We start from the raw sequence: 27,865 nt of genomic DNA, 5'->3' as shown, positions 1-27,865 counted from the left end.
AGTGGCCGCGCGCCGGCAGGGGGGGTTGGAATGAGAGCTTGTGCGCAGGCGCAGTCCTAAGCAAGTGCTCCTGCTCTTCGGCTGCGTTTCGTTCTTTCTCTCAGAAAGGAGCTCGCGCGCTGTTCGGGTCTCGCCTTCCGTCCCCTCAGCTTCCTGCATTTTGGTTTAGTGACGTTCTGTGAGTCGCCTTCGCCAAGATGTATGACGCGGATGAAGGTGAGGTCCCACACAGGGAAAGCAGACCTGGGGGGGGGGGGGGTTCCTTCATCTGTCTATGGGGCGGTTGGGGTTTCTTGAGGGAGGGTCTAATGTCTTTCTTAGCTCTGAAAGGTAATCCCAGCTGTGACTCTAGAGGAGAGGAATCAAGGCTTATGGCATCTCTTCAGCCTGCTTCATAATAATGTGGGTTTTTTTGAGGGGTTATCCGTTAAGAAGACTCCAGCTGGATCAGACCAAAAGTTCATATGGACTAGCGTCTTGTTCTGGGGGTGGCCAGCCAGATGTTTGTGAGAAGCTGGCGAGCAGAACCTGCGTGCCACTTGAAAGTCCCTGCAAGTGGTAGGCAGAGGCCTCTGATAGTGGGAGTAGAACATGCCATGAACCACTTGCAGAATCTCAGGCACACACAGACAGACACCCACCCACACCCACACACACCCCTGTTGTGCAGGAGGGATGCCAGAGTAAATCCTTAGACCAGGTTCAGTCTCCCTAAGGCTCACAGAGCAGGACTGGAGTCGGGGTTTATCAGTCAGGGAGTTTGGAAATAAGCACTTTTCATAAAGGAGCCATTTGATGAAAACTCTTAAAAGGAACGACATACTATTCCGTGAAAATATTTGTTTTGCAGATATGCAATATGATGAGGACGATGATGAAATCACTCCAGATTTGTGGCAGGAAGCATGCTGGATTGTGATCAGGTAACTTTCCAAATGGGAAAATACAACGGTTCTGATTTAGCCAAAGTCGAAACACTTTTTATAGTCTCACTGTATTTCAAAAGAAGAATATGGCATACGTGTTTAGAATGATTTTATTCCGTTCTCTGAAAAATCACTTTATTGCTAAACCTAGTGTTAAAGGTTAGACTTTCACTGTACACTTGAAACGAATGCTCCCAAATCTCCTGATATTGAGCATCTGTCTGATCACTTTTTTCATTCACTTCCCTCAATCTTTATTCTACTATTTTTTTTCCTACCAAGTGCAGCTGTGCCTAAATCTCTTGAGGCTTATCTACAAGTAAGATGCCACTGAATGCTTGCTGCATTGTATGAATGGGCAAGAGCCACTTGCCAGACCCACAGATGTTGCTTACTTGTTAGTTGTCTTCAGATGGTCCTTTCTGGTCACATTCTCATTCCTTTCATCTTTTGGTTTGTTCTGCCAGAAGCAGCTAAAAAGTAAAAGCTCATTCTTCCCATAGATCAGTAACTGAACATGGAACAAATGCTATTCTTGCAGAAGGTCTCTGGTTCCATCCCTCACTTTTCTGGTAAAAGCAGGATTGGGAAAGACCTATGCTTGAGACCTTGGAAAGCTGCTGCCAGTCAGAATATACAGTACTTGGCTGGATGATGCAGTATAAGATCACTTTCCCCAGCATAACCTCCTTATGCTACAGATTTTTAACGAAGATCCTCCCCTCTTACCTCCAGTCCAAAGGGACATAAAACATTCTGTCCTATAGCGGGTATTCAGCCAGGAAATTTATCTGAGAGTTGTTCTAGGAGAATTAAAGGTAAGAGAACTTGAATTTTCATACAAATGATAATTAAAGATTTAATTTTTTATCAATTAATCATTTGCATTATTTGATTAAAACCTGTCAGCAGATTTTTAAATTAACACCAGTTGCATAAACATTTTAGATGGTATGATACACACGGGAATCTAAGAATGAAAGCAATCTGCTTTTTACTTCAGAATTCTTGTTTTTGATCTTATACTAAATTGTTCATTCTCACAAATTACCTTCCAAAGTTCCTATTTTGATGAAAAAGGCCTGGTCCGACAGCAGCTAGATTCTTTTGATGAATTCATTCAGATGTCTGTGCAGAGAATTGTTGAAGATGCGCCACCAATTGATCTGCAAGCAGAAGCTCAACACGCTACAGGAGAAGTGGAAGAGCCAGTAAGAGCCAGTCTTATCGTGTTAATTTTAATAATAATAATAATAATAATAATTCAAAGTAAGGTGTAAGTCAGGCATTCCAAATCCTGTCCTATGAAAGTTGTCACTTCTCATTGTATAGAATTTTTAAATGAAGCTGTAGTGGTTGGGAGTTACTCGTGCGTAATCCTGCTCCGTTTGAGCATTAGATTGCCTGGTTAAACCCTCCGGACTGCACAGCCCATCTCAGCGTGGCTGCCCTTAGTCACTCGTAGAATCTGTCTGTGGGCGTTTCTTAAAGCACTGCCAACATAAGAGTTGTTTGACGCCCAAGCGTCTCCGCCTCTCACTGCGTGGGAGTCTCCTGCGCAGGGTGGGCGTGGGCAGCAGGGTGCTTGGGCTCTCCTCGCTAACTTCCAACGAAGAGTCCTGGAGCCCCTGCACCTCCCTGTCCCGTTGCTCTCCTGGATCCCTGGTGTTACACTCATTCTCTTCCCCTCTTTCCCAGCTGAGTCTCCCCCTAGCGCTGGGACCTTCTCCTGCAGAATCAGAGACCCTCTCCTTCTCCCGTGCCTCTGATGTCAGTTCCCTGACAGAAGCCTTGTCACTTCTCATTGTATAGAATTTCTAAACGAAGCCTTGTGTTACTTTCAGCCACGCTACCTTTTGAAATTTGAGCAAATTTATCTCTCCAAGCCTACACATTGGGAAAGAGATGGCGCCCCATCACCCATGATGCCAAATGAAGCTAGGCTGCGAAACCTTACGTAAGTAATATCGACTTCTGTTATTAGTGATGATATATGGTGAAACCTCAATTGTAGCAATGTCTGAAATATAGTAGCAAAAAATAATAATCCTAGGCTAAATTTGTAGAGCTACCGGTATTTCTAGTTCAAATTCCCAACTACTTGGCAAAAAAACTCATCTTTCTCTAATATTTAATTAATATTTAAATTTATTTCCATTGAAGCATGACAATTTCTCTTTCAAAGGTATTCTGCTCCGTTGTATGTGGACATAACCAAGACAGTTATCAAGGAAGGAGAGGATCAGTTGCAAACGCAGCATCAGAAAACTTTCATAGGCAAAATTCCTATCATGCTGCGATCCACCTACTGCTTATTAAATGGCTTAACGGACCGTGATCTTTGTGAGCTGAACGAATGCCCTCTTGACCCTGGTGGCTATTTCATTATTAATGGATCAGAAAAGGTAAGAATTAGGAATTCACGTGAAAAAATGACTTGCACAGAAAATTCCATGCATTTGGTACACGGTAGCTTCACCCCACCTTCATCTTTGCTCACCAACCCCATCTACCTCCTGTCGATATTATCCCCATGTTGCATCTCACCAAACCTACCCCTCTCTCCTTAGAGCTGTTCCTTTGTGGTTCACCTGAGCTGCCCACCCCAGATTCCTTCCTCTGCTGCCCTTCTCCTCACCCTCCAACGCTGCTGCAGTGGTCCAGCAGCTTTCAGAAGGCGGTTGTCATGGTGTAGTTCACAGTGTCATCTGTCAGCAGTCAAATGAACTGCTGCATGTCGACAACCTTACCCTTTTATTATATGTAAGAAATGTCAAGAATGAAGTCCCATAGACCTCCTTTCTTGTAATCTTAATAGTTGATTGTAATCTAATGGGGTTGATTTTGTTTACCTTTGGGGGGGCACATGGTGAATGCTTCATTGCTGAATAGAGAGAGCCCACGTCTCCTTGAAATAAATAAATAAAAATTTTAAAATTGTCCAGTAGCACCTTAGAGACCAACTAAGTTTGTTCTGGGTATAAGCTTTCGTGTGCATGCACACTTCTTCAGATACCTGAAGAAGTGTATCTGAAGAAGTGTGCATGCCCACGAAAATTTATACCCAGAACAAATTTAGTTGGTCTCTAAGGTGCTACTGGAGAATTTTTTATTCTTTTATTTTGTCTGCACCAGACAAACATGGCTACCTACCTGAATCCAGGTCTCCTTGGTGCAATGTCATGTGTTACATTTGCTTTATCGTAATTCCTTCCGCTAGTCTCCAGCTCAGAGATCTCTTAAGGCATGCATATCTTAGATGAAGAACAATGACAGCCAACGTTAATGTTACAAAAGTGGACTCTAAAACGAGCTACGTCTTTGTTCTTGCTCATTCCCCAAACAGGTTCTGATTGCTCAAGAGAAGATGGCTACAAATACCGTATATGTGTTTGCAAAGAAAGATTCCAAATACGCCTACACCGGAGAGTGCAGGTCTTGCCTGGAAAATTCTTCTCGGCCCACAAGTACGATTTGGGTCAGCATGCTGGCCAGAGGCGGCCAGGTAAGCAATTTGGCTTAAATCTTGGGATTGCAAGAGGGTAAGAAGTCTGCCTAATGGCTGTGGTTCCCAAAGTGGAGCCCCTTAAGAAGACATAAGCAACTGTCAAGCAAACTACAAATGCTCTTATGACTCACTCCTATCCTCTGTTGTGTTTGGCAAGGCAGTGGGTTTCTCTCCTGTTTCTCCCCCTCCCCTCGCCAGTTAGTTTAATACTAGTAATAGTTTAATACTAGCAACCAGTGGCCATCTGAAACTCTGTTTATTTTTGGCAGCTAAAAGTTCTGACCATCCGTGAATTGTACATATACATCTACAGTCTTGCATTACTCTGTACCTCTTCCGTCCTCTCCCTTCCCACCTTGATGGTGAACTTTTGTTTGCACATTGGGAAGGAGACGAGTGGTGGAGTTCCTCCTCAAAATTAGGGAAACAGGAATGAGAATCTGAGTTTGCATTTTGATCTACAGACCAGTCCTAGTCATGTTTACTTGGAATTAAGCAGCATTTAAATTGCAGGGGTTTGCCAAATAAACATGGTTAGGATCTGAGAGGCCCATTAATTTTAACAAGAAAAAAAATGTTATTGAACTTAATTTATCCCAAAGTACTTTGTATTTACAGCCCAATGTGTGATAATTTTTTAAAATAAATGTTTTGTAGTCCTTGCACATGCTCAGTGGAATTTTGACTCCTTTCTCTTATATATAGATGCCTTATCATAAACTGCTTTAAAAATCATCCCAAAAGCAGTTTTCTACGCAACATAAGGGTCTGTTCAATAATCATGTCCAAAATCCCATTGGGCTTACAGAACTAGTTGCAGGGTTCTTTAACTGTGGGCTTTTCAAGTTACTGAGTCACCTGTTCATAGTTCTGAAGGATCAATTAGAAATGATGTAAACCTTAGTATTGCAGCAATGGTTTGTACCATTGGAGTAAAGAGGTTTTTGAAATGTATCCTGTTCTGGATCATATGGGCTTTAACCTTTGCTGAAAACAATATATTTGAAATGAATAAACTAATAAATATTTGCTCTTCGAAGACAAATGCCTTGAAAATCTGTTTCTATATCCAGGGTGCAAAGAAGAGTGCCATAGGTCAACGTATTGTTGCAACTTTGCCCTACATCAAGCAGGAAGTCCCCATTATTATCGTTTTCCGCGCACTTGGTTTTGTGTCTGACAGAGATATACTGGAACATATAATTTATGACTTTGAAGATCCTGAGATGATGGAAATGGTAATATCTTGATTTTTTTATATTGATCTGTGACATAGAGCTACACGTATATTCAGAAACCTTATGTAATGAAACCCAGCATGCAAAATTGGTTGCACTCAGTTTTACTTTTACCACCTAATTCTGTAAAGTCTGCTTGCCAGTACAGTCGTACCTTGGAAGTAGAATGGACTCCATTCCGGAAGTCCGTTCGACTTCCAAAATGTTCGAAAACCAAAGCACGGCTTCTGATTGGCTCCTGCAGCCAACCGGAAGCTGTGGAAGCCCCGTCAGACATTCGGCCTCCAAAAGAACTTTCGAAAACCAGAACAGTCACTTCCGAGTTTCGATTGTTCAGGAGCCGATTTGTTCGGGAGCCAAGGTGTTTGAGATCCAAGGTACAACTGTATCTGACATCTAACTTTAATGCTGACTTCAGGAAGCTCCTCAACCCTGACAACACTGTGTCTTTTTAATTTATATGATAGGTTAAGCCTTCATTGGATGAAGCCTTCGTCATCCAGGAACAGAATGTCGCGCTGAACTTCATCGGCTCAAGAGGTGCAAAGCCAGGAGTCACCAAGGAGAAAAGAATCAAGTATGCAAAAGAAGTTTTGCAGAAAGAGATGCTTCCGCATGTCGGTGTCAGTGACTTCTGTGAAACCAAAAAAGCTTACTTTCTCGGGTATGTAAATATACACAGTCTGCCTGTGGGAACTTACTTGCACATTATTTAGATGAGGGTTAAAAAATGAAGATGGAAGCCTGTAGCAATATTCTTGATTACAGTAATAAATCAGCATAATAAATAACAATAAATATTTATTATAATAAATAATAAAACAAATATTTTAGGAAATATTTACAAGTTCGTTTTTCCCAAACGTCTTAGGTATATAATGTGTTGGTATAAAGTGTTGATAATGTGTGATGTAATTTTAAAATAGCTTAATGTCCTCTTTTTGTCCCAGAAATCTGAATGCCCAACTCCTGTTAAATAACCTGCATATTTTGTTAGGTACATGGTTCATAGGCTTCTCCTGGCAGCTTTAGGGAGAAGGGAGCTGGACGACAGAGATCACTATGGCAACAAGCGGCTTGACCTTGCAGGCCCCCTGCTCGCTTTCCTGTTCAGAGGGTGAGTGCAACAAGTTCTTATTGTTATTTATCACTGATAATGTATGTTCAAAGGTTTTTCCAAAATGTTTTATGGGGAAAGCTGGTCCCGTCTCCCTACAACTGATTTTTTTCTGATTTCTTTTTCTACAGAATGTTTAAGAACCTGCTGAAAGAAGTTAGAATATATGCACAAAAATTTATTGACAGAGGGAAAGATTTTAACTTGGAGCTGGCTATTAAAACCAGGATTATATCGGATGGCTTGAAATACTCATTAGCTACAGGGAACTGGGGAGACCAGAAGAAAGCTCACCAGGCCAGAGCTGGAGTATCTCAAGTAAGTGTTCAATCTATCTCATGAGGCTGTGTGTGTTGCAGGTAAACATGCCATTCGTATCTGAACCCCTCTAACTTGATCAGATTATTTTAGGGGGTCTCACTGAAATCTGCCTTGTTTGACTTTTTTTTTGTCCTTCTTCGCCCTTGGCCTTAAGGAATCAAAGTGAAACAGTTGGAAGGTCATATGGGGCCTTGACCTGAGAGGAAAAGTTATCTTTTCTGCAAGAGAGCAGTTGTGGATGGCTATGGGTTGTGAGCAAAGGGAATATGACATTTTGGGCATGAGAGCTAAGAAAAAGGTTGAGGACAGCAAGGGAGCAGATCTCACTCTTCCACTGTGCTCCTTCTAGATCTACACTTGCTTCACTGTAGCGTCAAATGCACCTTGGCTGCTTGCCAGGTCTGAATTGAACTCTTAGTAAATTGCCATGCTGAAGTCATGCTAAATGTTGTAATTGAATGTTCATTAACTGTACGATAACTCAGTTGGTTAGAGCATGGTGCTGATAACGCCAAGGTTGCAGGTTTGATCCCCATACAGGACAGCTGCAAGTTTCTGCATTGCAGGGGGTTGGACTAAATAATCCTCAGGGTCCCTTCCAACTCTAGGATTCTATGTAACTTTCAATTTTAGTAACTGGATATTTAGCCCTTGGCAGTATTGATATGTGGTATATTCCTGGATCTCGTGAGGAAGCCTAAAAATGTCCTCTTGTTGCACCTCTGAAGGTATTGAACCGTCTCACCTTTGCATCTACGCTTTCCCACTTACGTCGTTTGAATTCCCCTATTGGCAGAGATGGCAAACTAGCAAAGCCCAGACAACTGCACAACACCTTGTGGGGAATGATTTGTCCTGCCGAAACACCAGAGGTAATGCGGAGATAGGATTGAAAACAAAGCATTCCGTGTGCTTCAGTGGTTTTCATCTGTGTCTTTGCAATGGCAGTTGCTTTCATTTTTAGACTTCATAAAGAAATTTGATAAAGCCGGTGGTTTAGGGGAAAGCGATTTAGGAAGCCCTTGTGCTTCTCATAAGCTTATTAGGCTCCCAGTATGTTCCCAAGAACAATTCAAAGTGTTGGTGCTGACCTTTAAAGCTCTAAACTGCCTCGGCCTGAAGGAGCGTCTCCACCCCCATCGTCCAGCCCAGACACAGATCCAGCACAGAGGGCCTTCTGGGGGTTCCCTCATTGCGAGAAGGGAAGTTGCAAGGGAACCCGGCAGAGGGCCTTCTCGGCAGTGGCACCCACCTTGTGTAACGCCCTCCCATCAGATGTCAAGGAGATAGACAGCTGCACGAATTTTAGAAGACCTCTTAAGGCAGCCCTGTATTGGGAAGTTTTTAATGTTTGATGTTTTACAGTATTACCGTATTTTTTGCACCATAACACTCACTTTTTCCCTCCTAAAAAGTAAGGGGAAATGTCTGTGCGTGTTATGGAGGGAATGCCTACGGGTGGCATGCCTACAGACTTTCCTCCTCTAAAAACTATGTGCGTGTTATGGTCAAGTGCGTGTTATAGAGCGAAAAATACGGTATGTTTTATATGTGTTGGAAGCTGCCCAGAGTGGCTGGGGAAACCCAGCCAGATATGCAGGTTACAAATATAACAACAGCACAAGCTTTTTCATTCAGAAGGTCTCGGTTCCAGCTTCCGTTATCTCCAGGTAGGGTTGTGAAAGTCCCCTGTCTGAAAACAGGAGAGTCCTATGTTCAGTCTTCTTATTTGCACAGTGGAGCACTAGGCAGGTTTGAGACCTATCCTTAGTTTATACATGCCTCAGAATACCGTGGCTCTTTGGGGAGACCTGGGTGCTGCAGAATTTCTCAGCGGAAAGGGTTGATGTGAACATGTCCATAAAGAAAGTTTTCGATTCAGAACTTTTGTGCCTTAGGAATTTCATGAAATCTGCACATGGTCTTTAAAGAGATGCCGGTGTAAAAAATAACCGACTCCATGTGTCCTTAGGGTCATGCGGTGGGGCTTGTGAAGAACCTAGCCCTAATGGCATATATCTCTGTGGGGTCTCAGCCATCCCCAATTCTGGAATTTTTAGAAGAATGGAGCATGGAAAACTTAGAAGAAATCTCTCCAGCAGCTATTGCAGAGTAAGTGTGAAAATGATGTTTCAGTATTGATAACGTCCATATGGTTCAATCTAGGACAAGGTTCTCAGAACCCTTTTCTTCTTTTCTGAAGCGCTACAAAGATCTTTGTGAATGGCTGTTGGGTTGGGATACACAAGGACCCGGAGCAGCTCATGAACACACTAAGGAAACTGCGGCGTCAGATGGACATCATTGTATCGGAGGTAGATATTGGGTCATAATATTGCTCTACCAAGTGGAACGCAGTAACTGGGATATTCATTGACTTGCTGCTATATTTCAGGTAGAGATTGTTAATAGCGTTGGACCTGGCTTGCTGAATCCATTTAAAATTCAGAATGGCCAGTTCAAGCACTCTTTTGCATGTAATAAATCACTTCTCCACAACCTGGTACCCTCCGGATCTTTTTCTCTTCAGTTCCCATCATCCCTGATCATTGGTTGAGCTGTCTGGGGCTGATGGGAATTGTAGTTTAAAACATCTTGGGAGTATCAGGTTGGCACAGGCTATGCTAAACATTTGCCATTTAAAAAATGGCATCTGGCCAGTCTCCTACCATTGTTTCTGAGCATTATGCTTTCTCATATAGGTGTCCATGATCAGGGATATCAGGGAGCGGGAAATTCGCATTTACACCGATGCTGGCAGGATTTGCCGCCCACTTCTAATTGTGGAAAAGCAAAAGCTGCTGCTGAAGAAGAGGCATATCGACCAGCTGAAAGAGCGTGAATATAACAACTACAGGTGGGAAACTTTGCACGGTGCTTCTATTCCGATCGCATTTCTCTTAAGGGATGGTGTGCATGTCTCGTGCTTCGCCACCAGCATTTGTTCATGGTGGAGGAGGCAATATGCTGTAGCACACCAGCTGAAAAGGTTATTTGCCAGTGCACATCCGTTACGGAATCAGTGCTTCTGGCAGAGTCGATTGTGTGTTACAGCGTCCCGTGTAAATGGGCATAAGGGCTTCAAAATTGTATCGACGCTGCTCATCTATTCCAAGTCCTGAAGGTGCTGAAAGATTTGCAGTTGCATTAAATGAAAACTGGATAGCTCCGTTGGGTAGAGTGTGGTGCTGCTAATGCCAAGGTTTGCAAGGTTGATCCCCGTATGGGATGGCTGCATATTCCCAACTAGATGAGCCTCAGGGTCTTTTCCAACTCTAGGATTCTAAGTTCACCAGTTGCAAATGGACAACACCTGCTTGATATAAAATCAGATATTTGGACCTAAAATAATTTAGGCCTCCCCCCCCCCTTTTTTAAAGCTGGCAGGATCTAGTGGCCAGTGGTGTAGTAGAATACATTGACACCCTAGAAGAGGAGACTGTCATGCTGGCCATGACTCCGGATGACTTGCAGGAGAAAGGCGTTGCCTACTGTTCAACCTACACCCACTGTGAGATTCACCCATCCATGATCCTAGGCGTCTGCGCATCGATTATCCCGTTTCCTGATCACAACCAGGTTTGTAGAATTTGTTATAAGGTAGATAATAAAAGGGGACGCGGGTGGTGCTGTGGGTTAAACCTCAGCGCCTAGGACTTGCCGATCGCATGGTCGGCGGTTCGAATCCCCGCGGCGGGGTGCGCTCCCATTGCTCGGTCCCAGCGCCTGCCAACCTAGCAGTTCGAAAGCACCCCCGGGTGCAAGTAGATAAATAGGGACCGCTTACTAGCGGGAAGGTAAACGGCGTTTCTGTGTATGGCTCTGGCTCGCCAGAGCAGCTTCGTCACGCTGGCCACGTGACCCGGAAGTGTCTGCGGACAGCACTGGCTCCCAGCCTATAGAGTGAGATGAGCGCACAACCCCAGAGTCTGTCAAGACTGGCCCGTACGGGCAGGGGTACCTTTACCTTTAGACAATAAAAAGTTTTATCACTGGACCATGGCAGAATATGTAAGATCTGCTTGTGTGTGCAAATATTTTTTAAAAACCTGCAATGATGTTTTCCATCTTAATTATCTTCTTTTACCTTCATAGTCTCCTAGGAACACATACCAGTCTGCTATGGGGAAACAGGCTATGGGCGTTTACATTACCAACTTCCATGTCCGTATGGATACCCTTGCCCATGTCCTCTATTATCCTCAGAAACCCCTTGTAACAACCCGCTCTATGGAATACCTGCGATTCAGAGAGTTGCCGGCAGGTATGTTTACAAGGTCCTCTTCTGAAACTTCTGTGCACTGCTTCTGAAATTTAGTACTCAGAACCCTGATCACGGGGAGGGACACTTTGAGAGATAAGACGGCCCCTTGGCCCTTACCTGAGTGGGGCCAAAGTGGTTTGGCAGTGACAGAGCCCAACTGTACAAGCTGTTCCTGCTGCAGCAGGAAGATTTGCCTCGGCTGGTGCAAGAGGATAGTCCTTTGCGAACTGTCTCGCTAAGAGGTGGTGGGTTTTCTCCTTCCCAGTTTCTCAACATGTTTCCGATATTTTCTTGTCAATTTTCCCTGACACGAAAACTACGCTTCCACCTACAGTCAGAACATAATATAAAACAACTTGGGGGGGGGGCTATTCCCTAGGTGTGGTGTGTTCTATACCCAGTATGCATGTTGGGTCAGAGTGCTCTTTGGCTGTTGCGTAGTCATGAAGCCAACTGATATCAGTGCTCCTTAGGAGCATTCCTCAAGATAATTTTTCTTGTTCAGGCCCATATTTCTGAGCATTAGTTTTTGCTTCTCCTTGCTTGTACTTTCCTTATTGCATCCCACCAAGGTGGTGGTTTCCCAGCTTTTCAGCAAGCGCAAGGTATTTCTAGAATTGCAGCTGTACCCTGCTTAGCCAGACCAGAAATATGGATTATTAGGCTCACAATGGACCACCTCCTATGAAGAGCACAGGCATAATTGTTCGTTCACTTGCACTGGATGTAGTGAGCAGAAAGCAGTTGCAGATGGGCAGGAGGAACATTTGAGAGGCTGCTACAAACAAAATACTTTGCTTGAAGTGCCTGCACTTCACCAAAATGAGGTTCCTGTTACATAACAGCATTGCCAGGATTCACCACAAGGAGTCACTAGAGAGGTTTAAGAAATCACTTCCACACAGCTGCCATGTGCTTGTATTTTGTATTGACATTCCCGTTTCTGGGTACACGATAATAGAAATGCCAATTGATTACAATACAAGACGGAGAAGGAATGATGTGTGATGACCGAGTCGTGCTCTTGAATCTCTCCTACAGGCATCAACTCTATTGTGGCCATAGCTTCATATACTGGATATAACCAAGAAGACTCTGTCATCATGAACCGTTCGGCAGTCGATAGGGGCTTCTTCAGGTCTGACTTACTTGACTTAGACTTCTGTATGAAGCAGTCCTTTAGGATAAATACCTCAAGGATTGCCTCTCCCTATATAAACCGTCTCAGACCCTGAGATCATCTTCTGAGGCCCTCCTTTATTTGCCTCCTCCTCGAGACGTCCCGAGGGTGGCAACATGAGAACGGGCCTTCTCTGTAGTGGCTCCCCATTTGTGCAATGCTCTCCCCAGGGACGTTTGCCTGGCACCTTCATTATATATTCTTAGGTGCCAAGTGAAAACGTTCCTCTTCAATCAGGCCTTTGGCTGGTTAATATTCTGTAGCCTTTTAAATGTGTTTGTGGGAAGGGTGTGTTATTATTTTGCTCTTTTGTTTTAATTATTTACTTGTTTTTATACTGAATTTTATCCTGTGAACCACCCTGAGATTGTACCATGAAGGGGTGGTATATAAATCTAATTTCAGTCGTACCTCGGAAGTCAAACAGAATCTATTCCGGAAGTCCGTTTGACTTCCCAAACATTCGGAAACCAAGGTGAGGCTTCCGATTGGCTGCAGGATGCTCCTGCAGACAAATTGGAAGCCGTGTTGGACGTTTGGGTTCCAGAGAACGTTTCCAAACCGGAACACTCACTTCCAGGTTTGCTCCATTCGGGAGCTAAAACGTTCAACTCGCAAGGCGTTCATCAAACAAGGTACGACTGTGATTAAGTGGTGTTCTGCATGGGAAGTGTAATTGCAATAGGACAGTGGCTTTCAGACTTTGCACCTCCAGAGAACAGTTTTTGAATGATCTGCCAAGGACCACTTGCCAATTGTGTGTACACACATGCCTCCCTGCACGGCTGATACTGCAGTGGTATATCCTGGTAGGCAGTCTTGGGACATGAGGGATGCTGACCAGATTTGTTAGGTCTCGCTCAGGAGAGCTTAGAGTGTGCCTCAGAAGATAGTGTTCAACTCTCCCCTAAATCAGCAGTGGCCTGCAAGATATCTATCATGGGCAGTAATCTGCTTCTGCAACTTTCCCCTCATATATACTTAAAAGGAAGCCCAGAATGTTCCAGATCACAGTTCAAAAACCACCGCAGTAGGCAGATAACTAATGGGCGAAAACGTGAAGTTGTCACGTTGACCTTCTTTATGTTTTCATGCAGGCCGTATTGTGTGAGGGCAGACTGCTGGTTGGCTGAATGTTTTTAATGATGAAGGCTTGCATCAAAAATGTGCTTGGTACTTCCTGAGGAGGAGAGCTCATTTTCCCAGTGACAGGAGGCCTTTGCAATTCTCAGCGGGGAAATGTCTCTTGTGCCATTGCCTTAAATCAATAAGTTCCCTGGAAGTCCCTTGTCGGCAGCTAGTTTTCTTGAAATAATCTCTTTGAGAAGGCTGCAAGGGGGATGGTAGGCTTTTATTGCAACCTCTGCCCCACCCCCACTAACCTAACAATACATTTCGTTTTCCACACCTTTCATCTCTAATTGACTGTGGGGTGGATTTAGCCAAGGGGCTTCTAGTTGCCGACTCTTAATAGGACTGCTTCAGCTGTTTCCCTCAGTATTGCATCCTATTCTTGACTGAGGCACACCCTGTACTGTGTCTGTTTGAAACATAGCCTGAATTGGAAGAATGGTCTTGGGTTTGGATTTGAGGCCTTTTTCATCCCCCCCCCCCCTTCAGATCTGTATTCTATCGTTCTTACAAAGAGCAAGAGTCCAAGAAAGGATTTGACCAAGAGGAAGTGTTTGAGAAACCTACTCGTGAAACGTGTCAAGGTAAGAATAAACAAGGATTCTTGAGAACTAGGCCAACAGGTTGCTGCTCAAAACTTTGATTCCGCTGTGCCCTTATAAATCAAAAAGAGCAATTGCAGCTTCCCCTAATAATAATAATAATAATAATAATAATAATAATAATAATAATAAATTTTATTTATATCCCGCCCTCCCCAGCCAAAGCCGGGCTCAGAGTTCTCGCACGTTCTCTTGCAGGGAAAGGAACTACTGGGTTGTTGTTTTTTGTATGCTATCCCTTGTAACAAGTAGATTAGATTTTAAACTAGTTAACCTGGGTTTATATTGCACTGGTGTGATGGGCAATGCAAATACACTTCACACGGATTAAATGCTTCCTAGGGATAGTTTCTTTGAGATCACAAATTTGGGTGAAACAGATGAGTTGCCCCCCCCCTTTTTAGCATAAATGTTAAAAATTTAACTTAGCACAACTTACCCCATTAACCTAGCTGTTCAGCAACATAACTAAATAACAAGGACAGTGCTGGAAGTGACAGCCCCTCCCCCATTAGTATATTTGGTTCTTTCCCCTGCATGCATCTGGCTTTGCTGGATCATGGCCTCAAAGGACGAAGCTGAACTCAAAGGCCACCCAATCACCTTAAGAACATGTGGTGGTCTTCAGTATAACCACACTTAGGAATTGCACTATGGGATTACTTGAAATTGCAGAGAACCAAGGTCAGCCATGCGCTGTGTGTCATTTAGCCATCCAGCCGTATATTTTTACCATGCAGGAAGCCAAAATTGGGGTGGGGGCAGTGCTTTTTTTAGGGGGTACTCGGGGGTGTGCAGTACTGGCACCTCTTTTTGTTGTTAAAGAGTGTGGCATTTGCTCTAACAACTTCATGGTGAGTACCGGCACCTATTTTTGTGTGTGTGTGTGTGTGTGTGTGTATATATATATATATATACACGGGAAGACACCCGAAGACACCAAAACCTGCATTCCTGTACCCGTGAAAATCTACGAAAGCAAATATATATATATATATATATATATATATATATATATATATATATATGCAGGTTTTGGTGTCTTCGGGTGTCTTCCCGTGTAAGAGTCGGGGTGTCTGGGCGACGTTTCGACGAGGTCTCACTCGTCATCTTCAGGCTGGTGCTTTCGGCTTCTTGTTACTGGAACAGAGCAGAATCTGGTGTTTGAGTTCCTATAAATACTGTTGAGGGGTGTGGTGTATAGCCTCCAACGTTCTGGGCAGAGAGGAAGTTCCTAGATTAGTGTGCCTTTTCTTCTTTTGTTCCTTAATTACTTGAGGGATATCTTGAGTGATTTCATGAGTGATATTCTGAATACCACTGGGTGGGTCATTAAGTGTAGATTAGTTGCTAAAGCTTTCGTGTCTTGACCTCTTGAGCTTGTGAAGAGTTTTTCTGAGAAGATGGCTGTGCTGCATTTAGTTGTGCTCTGGCTTGGCTTCGTGTATAGGGGCGAGCTGTGATTTTGTGCCTTGTGCCAGCCATATCTGTGTAGGGATTGCAGGGGGGTGCAGCATCCGGAGGTGCCACTATAGTTTGGCTACTGGATGGAGTCTGTAATATGTCTGTGGAGAGGGTCTGGGTTTGGGTCTGGTGTGGTTGATTGGTGACGGCGTTCTGTGTGCCTCTGGTTCTGGTGTCGGTTTTTGTGGGGAGGGCTAATTTCCAGATGTCTGGCAGGCGGGACGTGTCGTCACGCTTGTTCATGTTGTGAGGGTGTTTCTCTATCTCGATGGCTTCCATGATTATTCTCTTGTGGTGATGTTCCATGTTAAAGAGCAATTTGGAATCTGCAAAATTAATTTCGTGTCCTGTTTCTTTCATGTGTTGGAAAAGAGAGGAAGTTTTTTCTTCTTTTTTGACGGCATTCTTGTGTTCTGCGATACGTGCATTTATTCGTCTGTTTGTTTGTCCAATGTACGTGGCTGGGCAGACTTTGCAGGGTATTTCATAGACCCCTTGGTTTTGCAGCTGGATTTTGTCTTTTGGGTTTCTGAGGATATTGGCTATTTTTTGGTTGGTGCAGAAGGCTGTTTTGATATTGTGTTTATGGAGGATTTTGCTAATTTTGTCTGTAGTGCCCTTGATATAAGGAAGGAGGGCCATGCCATTGTTTTCTTCTGTGTCTTGGTTTTTGGGGGGTGTTTCTTTTTGGATTAGCTTCGTAACCTTGTTTTTCTGGTATCCATTGGCGATTAACACATTTGAGAGATTCTGTAACTCAGTTGTCAAGTGGTCTTTGTCAGCCAGGCGTTTGGTTCTGGAGATGAGAGTCTTGGCTACGGAGTTTATTTGTGCAGGGTGGTGGTGTGATTGTGCATGTAAGTAGCGGTTGGTGTGTGTTTTTTTCCGGTAGATAGTGTGTCCTAGGGAGCCATCAGGTTTTTTGTAGATTAGGACGTCAAGAAAGGGGAGTTGGTTGTTGTCTTCTATTTCCATAGTGAATTGTATTTTGGGGTGTAGGCTGTTGAGATGTGTGAGGAAGCTATCTAGTTTTTCTTTCCCGTGTGGCCAAATTACAAAGGTGTCGTCAACATATCTGAGCCAAAGTTTGTGTTTGTGTTCTGACTTGTCTAAAGCATTGGTTTCAAAGTGTTCCATGTACAAATTTGCGATGACCGGTGAGAGGGGTGATCCCATAGGTGCTCCTTCTATCTGTTTGTATCTTTGTCCATTGTGGATGAAGTACGTGTTGGTTAGGCAGTGGTTGGTCAGGTCCAGGATGTATTTGGGGGGATTGTATTTGTTTTGAATGGCTGTCAAGGCTTCGTTAATGGGCACTTGAGTGAAGAGAGATACAACATCGAAGCTCACAAGTAGGTCATCGGGATGTAGGTATTGCTTCCTGAAACGAACTGAACTATCCCTAATCAGAAACGAAATACATAAGAAAAGATACCTACTAAACCAAACCAACAAAGAGCTGCTCACTCTTCACCTCAAACTATGTAACAAAATCCACCCTGCACTCTGGGACAAATGCAAACAACTAGCCGTCTGGAGAGCTGAAACCGAGACCTCACATAAGACAGACAGACACACCATCAAACTCTACAAACTAGAGAAACGCCAGAAGCCCAGCCACCCTCCACAACAACCCATGAAACAAACAGTACATAACATATCAGACAGGATCCTCACCCCAACTGAAACCAAAGTACTCTCCAAAGGTTTCAACTTTGCAGTCGCCCCGAGACGCATCCCCACGGAAAACATCATATGCGGAGTCGAAGCTAGCCTGACCAAAATCGACCCAGATGAAGCCAATAAAATCAGACTTGAAGTCACCAACATCCTCTGCTCCAGCAAACCACCCAGAAGCAATTTACACAAAGAAGAACAGAAAGCACTCACCAACCTGAGGAAAGACAACAACATAATCATTCTCCCAGCAGACAAAGGCAACGCCACTGTTGTGATGAACACATCGGACTACCAAGCAAAACTATCAAATCTACTCCAAGACCCTACCTACCAACCTATAAAAACAGATCCCACCACCTATCTGGAAAAAACCACCAAATCCAAAATAAAAGCCTCTCCTATCAGTGAAGAAATCCAGCTAAGAATCATCCCCAGAGAAAAATCATCCAGATGCCCCAAACTCTACGGTCTCCCCAAGATACACAAAGAAGGAACACCACTCAGACCAATAGTCAGCTCCATAGGCTCACCTCTACAAAATCTCGCTAAATTTCTCGCTAAGCAACTTCAGCCCTATGCAGAATCCATCGCTTCACACGTTACTAACTCCTTCCAGTTCATAGAAACAATAAAGAAGCAATACCTACATCCCGATGACCTACTTGTGAGCTTCGATGTTGTATCTCTCTTCACTCAAGTGCCCATTAACGAAGCCTTGACAGCCATTCAAAACAAATACAATCCCCCCAAATACATCCTGGACCTGACCAACCACTGCCTAACCAACACGTACTTCATCCACAATGGACAAAGATACAAACAGATAGAAGGAGCACCTATGGGATCACCCCTCTCACCGGTCATCGCAAATTTGTACATGGAACACTTTGAAACCAATGCTTTAGACAAGTCAGAACACAAACACAAACTTTGGCTCAGATATGTTGACGACACCTTTGTAATTTGGCCACACGGGAAAGAAAAACTAGATAGCTTCCTCACACATCTCAACAGCCTACACCCCAAAATACAATTCACTATGGAAATAGAAGACAACAACCAACTCCCCTTTCTTGACGTCCTAATCTACAAAAAACCTGATGGCTCCCTAGGACACACTATCTACCGGAAAAAAACACACACCAACCGCTACTTACATGCACAATCACACCACCACCCTGCACAAATAAACTCCGTAGCCAAGACTCTCATCTCCAGAACCAAACGCCTGGCTGACAAAGACCACTTGACAACTGAGTTACAGAATCTCTCAAATGTGTTAATCGCCAATGGATACCAGAAAAACAAGGTTACGAAGCTAATCCAAAAAGAAACACCCCCCAAAAACCAAGACACAGAAGAAAACAATGGCATGGCCCTCCTTCCTTATATCAAGGGCACTACAGACAAAATTAGCAAAATCCTCCATAAACACAATATCAAAACAGCCTTCTGCACCAACCAAAAAATAGCCAATATCCTCAGAAACCCAAAAGACAAAATCCAGCTGCAAAACCAAGGGGTCTATGAAATACCCTGCAAAGTCTGCCCAGCCACGTACATTGGACAAACAAACAGACGAATAAATGCACGTATCGCAGAACACAAGAATGCCGTCAAAAAAGAAGAAAAAACTTCCTCTCTTTTCCAACACATGAAAGAAACAGGACACGAAATTAATTTTGCAGATTCCAAATTGCTCTTTAACATGGAACATCACCACAAGAGAATAATCATGGAAGCCAAGCGTGACGACACGTCCCGCCTGCCAGACATCTGGAAATTAGCCCTCCCCACAAAAACCGACACCAGAACCAGAGGCACACAGAACGCCGTCACCAATCAACCACACCAGACCCAAACCCAGACCCTCTCCACAGACATATTACAGACTCCATCCAGTAGCCAAACTAGTGGCACCTCCGGATGCTGCACCCCCCTGCAATCCCTACACAGATATGGCTGGCACAAGGCACAAAATCACAGCTCGCCCCTATACACGAAGCCAAGCCAGAGCACAACTAAATGCAGCACAGCCATCTTCTCAGAAAAACTCTTCACAAGCTCAAGAGGTCAAGACACGAAAGCTTTAGCAACTAATCTACACTTAATGACCCACCCAGTGGTATTCAGAATATCACTCATGAAATCACTCAAGATATCCCTCAAGTAATTAAGGAACAAAAGAAGAAAAGGCACACTAATCTAGGAACTTCCTCTCTGCCCAGAACGTTGGAGGCTATACACCACACCCCTCAACAGTATTTATAGGAACTCAAACACCAGATTCTGCTCTGTTCCAGTAACAAGAAGCCGAAAGCACCAGCCTGAAGATGACGAGTGAGACCTCGTCGAAACGTCGCCCAGACACCCCGACTCTTACACGGGAAGACACCCGAAGACACCAAAACCTGCATTCCTGTACCCGTGAAAATCTACGAAAGCAAATATATATATATATATATATATAGAAATCACTGGGGTTGGGGGATGATTTTGTAAGCCTTTGATGTGCTGGTATGCTTGTGTTCAGCTAGGTGGGTTGCAAGTTGCGCATTTGTTTTCCCCAGGGATGAGGCACGCCATCTATGACAAACTGGACGACGATGGCTTGATTGCACCCGGCGTGCGCGTCTCGGGAGATGACGTCATCATCGGCAAGACAGTAACTTTGCCCGAGAACGAAGACGAGCTGGAGAGCACCAACCGCCGTTACACCAAGAGAGACTGCAGCACTTTCTTACGCACGAGCGAAACGGGCATTGTAGATCAGGTCATGGTTACCTTGAACCAGGAGGGATACAAGTTTTGTAAAATTAGGGTAAGTGTAGGATTTATGCGTGATTATTTGCTAATAATAAAGCCATAATTCTGGAGTAACGGACGGTCCTCTTTATCTCCAGGTGCGCTCTGTGAGAATCCCACAAATTGGAGATAAGTTTGCCAGCAGACATGGGCAGAAAGGTACCTGTGGAATCCAGTACAGACAAGAGGTAAAAGCAGCCTGTTTTTTTGATGCAAGGGAGAAACATGCTTAGAAATCTGTATTTGAAGCTATTGTCATTATTTTGATTTATTACCTGCCTTTCACCCTAATGTTGTAGAGCAAGTCATAACAATTTAAAATACAGCCGTTTAAATCAAATTACAATTACAAGAGTAGGGCAGGTCCTAAAAATACACACTGCAAGCTTCAAAGGCCATGGTGGAGACGTACTGTATTATTCTCTGTAAGAGACTGTTTTTTGCTTTAAAAAAATTAGACCAGAATTGGGGGTCATCTTATATACAGAAAAATAAGGTATGTTGAGGGAGCGAGCGATTGGCAACAGCGACCCCCCCAAAAAGAAAAACAATTCAAGGGTGGTCTCCCCCCCCCCAATGTTAACAACCTCCCCCAAAAAACGCCCCAACTTTTTAAAATTAAGTTTGGGTTCCAAAAAATAGGGGCCAATCTTATACATGGGGGCATCTTATGCACGGAAAATATAGTATATCTTCAGTGTTCGGAAACTGTTATTAGTGAAGGTGTCAGGCACACCTCTGTACAAAGGGAGTTCTGCAACTCAGGGGTTGCCTCAGGGTATGCTTTGTCCCAGACCACCACCACCCCTGGCTTCTGAGGGGGGTGGAACTACCAAGAGGGTCCCTTCTGCTGATCTTAATGTATCATAATTTCAAAATGTTGGTCTTCAACCTGAAAAGGTCACTCATCTAGGAGAAGGAAAACTCTGCTCCTAAATCTCTACTGCCTTCTGGGATATCTTTGGATTTGTGTAGGGTTTACTCCTTAGCTATTTACCGTTTTTTTTCGCTCTATAGGGCGCACCTGACCATAGGGCGCACGTAGTTTTCAGAGGGGGAAATCAAGGAAAAAAATATGACCACCACCCCCCATCTCTGGGAGCAGCGGACAGGCTGCAAGCAGCCTGTGCACTTCTCCCAGACCTCCTTCCTGCTATTGTGGGAGGTGGGTGAATTCCCCCATCTCCTGCAAAAGCCCACAGGAGGGAGAAGGGACTGACTCGGCCAGTCAGTCCCTTCTCCCTTCTTGGGGAAAAGCCCCCAAGAGCGGCGCGCTCTTCAAAGGTTGTGCGGCTCCTATGGGCTTTTCTGGGGGGGGGGAATTCCCCCACCTTGTAGAAAAGCCCGCAGAAGCCGCGCAGCCTTTAAAGAGTGTGCGGCTTTTGCGTGCTTTTGCAGGAGGTGGGGGAATTCCCCCATCTCCCCCAAAAGCCCACAGGAGCCATGTACCCTTTAAAGAGCGCGCGGCTCCTGCGGGCTTTTCGATGGAGCTTGTGGGGCTGGCCGTGGGGGGGGGGAGTGCTGCTTTCCCCCACCACCAGCCTCAAAGGCCAGACTCTCCTGGCTTCAGCGAAAGCAACGCAAAGCCTCCGTAGCGCAGGCTTCGGAGGCTTCGCGTTGCTATTGCTGAAGCCAGGGAGCCTGCATTCGCTCCATAGGATGCACACACATTTCCCCTTAATTTTTGGAGGGGAAAAAGTGCGTCCTACAGAGCGAAAAATACGGTATTTTCTCCCAGAGTCGAGTACCTAGGATGGTTGCTTAGCACCTTGTATGCCTCCTTTTTGCAACTCTTGCAGCCAAGCTGGTGCCAAATGTATTGCTCTGCTTTCCTCTGGACCACATCAGTGAGGCCGAGATGGAGGTCTTGTAATCTAGGCAGCTCAGGATCTCCATTCACACTGCCCAGGCTTGCACCCCAGGGAAGTCACTTTGGTGCTGCTAATGCAGTGGTTTGACATCACCCCCACAGGCACATTCCATTGTCTCTTGAGACAGACGGATGCCAACAATTATGGTGTTCAACAAGCAACCAAAAGCTTGACCAATCAAGTTCTTTGTGAGCCTCTCTGGGGAAAGCGTTCTGTAACCGTGGCAGTACAGAGAAGGCCCTACACAGATCAAACATTCCTTTGGGGGCAGGAATGTTTGTACGAAAGGAGGCAGTGCACAAGGATATTAGGCCTCAGCCATTTAAGGGCTTTAAAGTGTATGTAACTGGCTCTTAAAAATACACAGGAAGCCTGTGCAGCTGAAAAACGATAATTTAATTTGCTTCCTGTAGCAAGTCACTGTCAAAGGTGTTGGGCAGCAGAATTCTGAGCTAGATAAAAAACTTCTGGATCATGTTCAAGGGCAACCCTATGTAGTGTTACTTAAGATAAAAATTGAGTGTTCATAAAACAGAAATGTCAGTGCACAGCTGGACAGCAGCGGAAATTCAGAACAGATTGAAAGCCTGGTGGAACAAACCCATTTTTACAGCTTGTCTAAGAATCCTAGTGCACTGTACAAAAAAGCAGTTGATTCACAGCAAGTAAATGTGCATTAATCAGAATTATATACAGTCGTACCTTGGTTCTCAAACAGAATCCATTCCGGAAGCCCGTTCAACTTTTGAAAACCAAGACACAGTTTCCAATTGGCTGCAGGAGCTTCCTGCACTCAATTGTAAACTGTGGAAGCCGTGTCGGACGTTCAGCTTCCAAAAAACGTTTGCAAACCGGAACACTCACTTCCAGGTTTGCTGCGTTCAGGAACCGAAACGTTAAGAGTCGCAAGGCGTTTGAGATCCAAGGTACGACTGTATACATATATAAAATGTTTACAGAAAGCAGCTATAAGTGGCATTTTCCTTTCCTGTCTAGGACATGCCTTTCACCTGCGAAGGTATCACCCCCGATATAATCATCAATCCTCATGCCATCCCTTCACGTATGACCATTGGTCACTTGATTGAATGTCTGCAAGGGAAGGTAAGAATGGGGGAATATTGAAGTGACGTGAAAAGTCACCAAAAAGCAGCATGGTGGGGTGTTTGCAGGCTTTCTCGGTGGTGTTTCAAATATGTCAGATTTCACTTAAACAAGCTGTGCCTTGGAGCGTCACCCCTGCATAAATTGGGAGCTGCCCGTACTCTGTTAAACTACCTGCCTCCCCTTTTTAGGTATCGGCAAATAAAGGAGAAATCGGTGACGCCACACCTTTCAATGATGCAGTCAACGTGCAGAAGATTTCTAACTTGCTGTCTGACTATGGCTACCATCTGAGGGGAAATGAGGTACGTCATGGTCTTGAGTGGCAACAGGAGCTCAACCGTGCTGCCACGTTGCCTGTGATTTTGTGTTCACCGAGTCTCGTTCTTTCCCTCCAGGTTTTGTACAATGGCTTCACTGGCCGCAAAATCACATCGCAGATCTTTATCGGCCCTACTTACTACCAGCGGTTAAAACACATGGTAGATGACAAAATCCACTCCCGTGCAAGAGGGCCAATTCAGATCCTTAATAGGCAGCCCATGGAAGGTCGATCCCGGTAAGAAACAGATGTGCGCCTTAATGACATGTTGTCCGGAGCAATGAAGGGTCGGTCTGTAGTTCTTGCCTTTCAAAAACCATCATCTGAGGAGGGAGATGGGCTCAGGTGTCTAAAATGAAATGACAGGCCATTTTCTCAGTTGTCTGTGGTATAAGCATGAATCCCCTTGCAGGTGGCCAGGCGCAGACTCTTGTCTAAAATGTAAGAGGGCTTGTTCTTTCACACAATCAAATGACATTGGTAGAGGTGGGCTTGGAAATTTTTTTTGGTGGGTTAGTCATTTTTGTGGACTGACTTGAAAGTCTTTGGAAAGGAGGTTGCATAGGTGCACCCTGGCTGGTTATTGTCACCTTCTGTGGGCAGAAAACATTTGCAGATAAATCTTAAATTGGTTTGCATGTAAAGCAGCCGATGACCTTGACGTGCTTTGCACCATTTCCCCTCCTACGTAAAAGTTAACACTAACACTGTGTCAAGAAAAGCTGAATTCTGCAACCTTTAAATTAAGTATAGTGACGCGACTTACTTAGCATTCTTTTAATTCTTCAGGTTTTGCAACTTTGCATAATATATTCTACTCATCACAGGAGAAGCCAATGTTTTTAGTTTCTGAAATTTCCCCCGAGCTTTGCCCACAGATTTTTCATGCATATATTCACAACATCAGGGCTAGAATATTGCTTTGAAAGCTCGGGGAACTGGGTTGTCTGAACTTCCTACAATCCAGAATCTTATCATTGCTGAATGTCCCTTTGATTTCCCCCTGTGCTGTTTCCTGCATAGACGACATTCATACATAGCACAGATAGCCTGAGAAAATCCCAACCATTTTTTTAGTATCTTCTGTAAAAAAAATAATCCTCATTTCTTAACTTCCTCCAGAAAGTTGGATTTGGTTATTTTTGGCAGTCCACTTAGATTCTGCTCCAGTAGTTTATTGTATTTAGGGCAGTGTGGGTATAACTTAGCCTTCTGGCTTAGAAAAATGTGGAATTAAACAAGCTTGTTTCTCTCTCCCCCCGCCCCAAAAAAGTGATGGTGGTCTTCGTTTTGGAGAAATGGAGAGAGACTGTCAGATTGCTCACGGCGCAGCACAGTTCTTACGAGAGAGATTGTTTGAGGCATCAGACCCATATCAGGTTCACGTGTGCAACCTGTGCGGCTTAATGGCAATAGCAAACACCAGGACACACACCTACGAGTGCAGAGGCTGCCGTAATAAGACACAGGTACATGGAAAGATACCTGTTTCTCTCTCACCCTCCTTAGAGTCTGCATACAGCACTGCTTAATCCTTTCTCATCCTTTTGGGTCCCACCTTCAGGCCTTCTGCCATTTCGAAACCCTCTGCAAAATCTGTTGCTTCCGCCAAAACCTTCCCTGTCTGTTTTGCGCTGTCTGCAAACCCCTTATTCACTACATTGTTCCACACGATTGCCTTACATCTGGGTTTAATAAGGGTCATGGGAAACCCAGGGCAGCATAGCAGTGCAAAGAATGTCTTGCGGTTCCACCGTGTGTAGGAAGCTCATCGCCTAAGGTACTAGGTTAGATTTTAGAACTTAACTTGGACCTTGCCTTGTTTTGAGATGCATTCCGCCCATTGGGTTTGCTTAGTGCAGGGGTGGGGAACGTTTGGCCCTCCAGATGTTGGGCTCCTGATTGTAGTTGGGTCCCAACTGGCAGCTGTAGCCCTACGTTAGTTGGAGGGTCACAGCTTCCCTATGCTTGACCGCTGGCTCCCAACTCTGCATCCCACCAAATTGAAGCAAGGCAATGCAGGAGTTGTATCTGTGTATCAGTCGTGTGCTGAGTGAGGGCCAATCCATTGAAGCTCAGCTGAGATGCGATAGAAATTACGAGAGCAGGATGTGGTGTTCAGCCTCTTCTAGATAGGGTGGCATTCCCCTAAGGCAGGTTTTAGTTTGACTTTTCTCACTTGTTTGTTACTTGTCCATCTAGTAACTGTTTGGATCCTGTCATGATGATATCCAAACATAAATACTGTATCTGTATAGATGTCAAGAGAAAAACTACAACCAGACTTTTAGAAGACATCTGAAGGCAGCCCTGTTTAGGGAAGCTTTTAATGTTTAATAGACTACTGTATTTTAATATTCTGTTGGAAGCCGCCCAGAGTGGCTGGGGAAACCCAGCCAGATGGGCGGGGTATAAATACAACAACAACAACAATAAATTATTATTTCTGTGAAATAAAGATCCCTTTATATGTTTATTTCATAACCTTAAATGACTTCATAGGCATGGGAGAAGGGAAGGCTTCCTGAAGAATGACAATGGGAGGGTGTGGTAGATCACTGCCAGTTTTGGATACTGGATAGTAGCCTGTAAGGAATCAGGGTTTGCAACCGGTGGTTGCTGACAGAACCAGCACTCTCTGGTGGTCCAAGTGGAATCTGAAGCATGCATTGCCTTATACAATGGTGCCTTGCAAGACGAAATTAATTCGTTCCGCGAATTTTTTCGTCTAGCGAATTTTTCGTCTTGCGAAGCACGGTTTCCCATAGGAATGCATTGAAAATCAATTAATGCGTTCCTATGGTCAAAAAAAGTCCAAACAAAGCCAAATTTGGTACAACAAGAGTTAATTAAGTGCTCTTTAAAGTCACACATACTGTAAAGAGCATTTCAAAATTCAAAGCCAGAATTTTTAAAAAAAAACAGCAGAGTGGCCCAGTGGTCACAGAAAATCATAAAAATGCAGAAAAAGAACCACAAGCTTCCAGATTCTTGCAAACCCCTCCCCAACTGTTCCCCCAGCCACCCAGCACACAGAAATTCAAATCCAGAAATTTTTTTAAAAAACAGCAGAGTGGCCCAATGGTCAGAAAATCATAAAAATGTAGAAAAAAAACAAGCTTCCAGATTCTTGCAAACCCCTCCCCAACACCGAGTCCTTGAATTCCAAACACCCCAACCCAAAATCCAACCCCCCAAAAAAAAGTTTTAAAAGCTTAACTTACCAAATGGCTGCAAAAGAAGTTTTGGAAAAGCTTCAAAAATCACCAAAGTCTTTAAAAACCTCAAAAAGGCTACTATGTACACTGCGTTCTATGAATTGCTCCTCGAAGTCAAGTCGCAACTGTATTAACGGTGTTAAGAAAAAGGAAACAAACTTGCAAGACGTTTTCGTCTTGCGAAGCAAGCCCATAGGGAAATTTGTCTTGCGAAGCAGCTCAAAAATGGAAAACCCTTTCGTCTAGCGAGTTTTTCGTCTTGCGAGGCATTCGTCTTGCGGGGCACCACTGTATCCCCTAAGCCTGGGGTGGTAGCTGCAGCCCTTCCTGGGCAGACAGAACCCGGCCACTGCCCCTTGGTAAGCTCCAGATTAGATGCCTGCAGCATGTTGCCGTATGTGATCCAGATGCAATCCAAAGGGCTTGGGAGCCTGATATCTGAAGGACTGTCCTCTGCCACATGTGCCTGCCCATCGGAGACATTGCCCCACTCTTGAAGTTAGCTTTCACACCCAGCCACCACCCCTTTCTCACAGGTGGCACCATGGTCATAGATTGCCTTCCTAAGGGATGCTTGCCTGGTGCTGCTGACTTTGTCATCCCAGCACCAGGCAAACACTTTTTAAAAATTTGCCCATGCTTTCCAGCATGTCGCTGTAGCTGTTTTTTTCAGTTCTTCTGAGGATTTAGCACCCCGTTTCTGTTGCTTTTTTCAGATTTCAACATTGAGTCCTGCTGCATTTGTTCCTTTAATTATTGTGAGAGTTTTAAAGGGGAGGTTGGTGCCTAAATATTGAAAAATACATTTTTTACTAATATTTGTCAACCTTTTTTTCCAGATTTCTCTGGTTAGAATGCCGTACGCGTGCAAACTCCTTTTCCAGGAACTGATGTCGATGAGTATCGCACCTCGAATGATGAGTGTGTAGCCTTCAAACAGATCTCCCTTCTCCTGGGCGCCAAGTGATTTTTACCCTTCTGAATTTTTTGAGTCGCATGCTTTCTTTAAATGTTTTTAAAATTCAGAAATCTATTTCATGGCTGAGGATTTTCAGACTGTTTAGTGTGTGAGCTCTTTTTTTTGTAAATAGAAATAAAAGCTTTTCAGTCACGT

At 44.3% G+C, this 27,865-nt stretch overlaps 1 protein-coding gene across 1 annotated transcript; it reads left to right on the top strand.

Moving 5' to 3' along the window:
- Window positions 1–21: 21 nt before the first annotated feature.
- Window positions 22–27,862, top strand: POLR2B (RNA polymerase II subunit B). The gene is made up of 25 exons (XM_082204595.1): window positions 22–216; window positions 851–923; window positions 1,987–2,137; window positions 2,771–2,883; window positions 3,112–3,331; window positions 4,273–4,431; window positions 5,508–5,672; window positions 6,140–6,336; window positions 6,670–6,789; window positions 6,921–7,107; window positions 7,839–7,982; window positions 9,083–9,222; window positions 9,314–9,425; window positions 9,813–9,967; window positions 10,491–10,689; window positions 11,206–11,374; window positions 12,416–12,512; window positions 14,175–14,269; window positions 20,002–20,252; window positions 20,335–20,424; window positions 23,104–23,211; window positions 23,403–23,516; window positions 23,610–23,770; window positions 24,807–25,002; window positions 27,591–27,862. Exons 1-25 carry the CDS (start codon window positions 198–200, stop codon window positions 27,678–27,680), a joined length of 3,525 nt encoding a protein of 1,174 aa, XP_082060721.1. The 5' UTR covers window positions 22–197; the 3' UTR covers window positions 27,681–27,862.
- Window positions 27,863–27,865: the final 3 nt, after the last annotated feature.

The sequence above is a fragment of the Podarcis vaucheri genome, assembly GCF_965113315.1.
Source record: "Podarcis vaucheri genome assembly, chromosome: 17".
Lineage (NCBI taxonomy): Eukaryota > Metazoa > Chordata > Lepidosauria > Squamata > Lacertidae > Podarcis > Podarcis vaucheri.
Note: the sequence above shows the minus strand (reverse complement) of the source record. Positions and strands in the feature narration are given on the sequence as shown.

Bases quoted from the DNA above. Each gene is read 5' to 3' on its own strand.
- POLR2B (XM_082204595.1), top strand. The intron at 6,337-6,669 runs GTATGTAAATAT...ATATTTTGTTAG, and splicing joins AAAAAAGCTTACTTTCTCGG to GTACATGGTTCATAGGCTTC. The intron at 9,223-9,313 runs GTAAGTGTGAAA...TCTTTTCTGAAG, and splicing joins TCTCCAGCAGCTATTGCAGA to CGCTACAAAGATCTTTGTGA.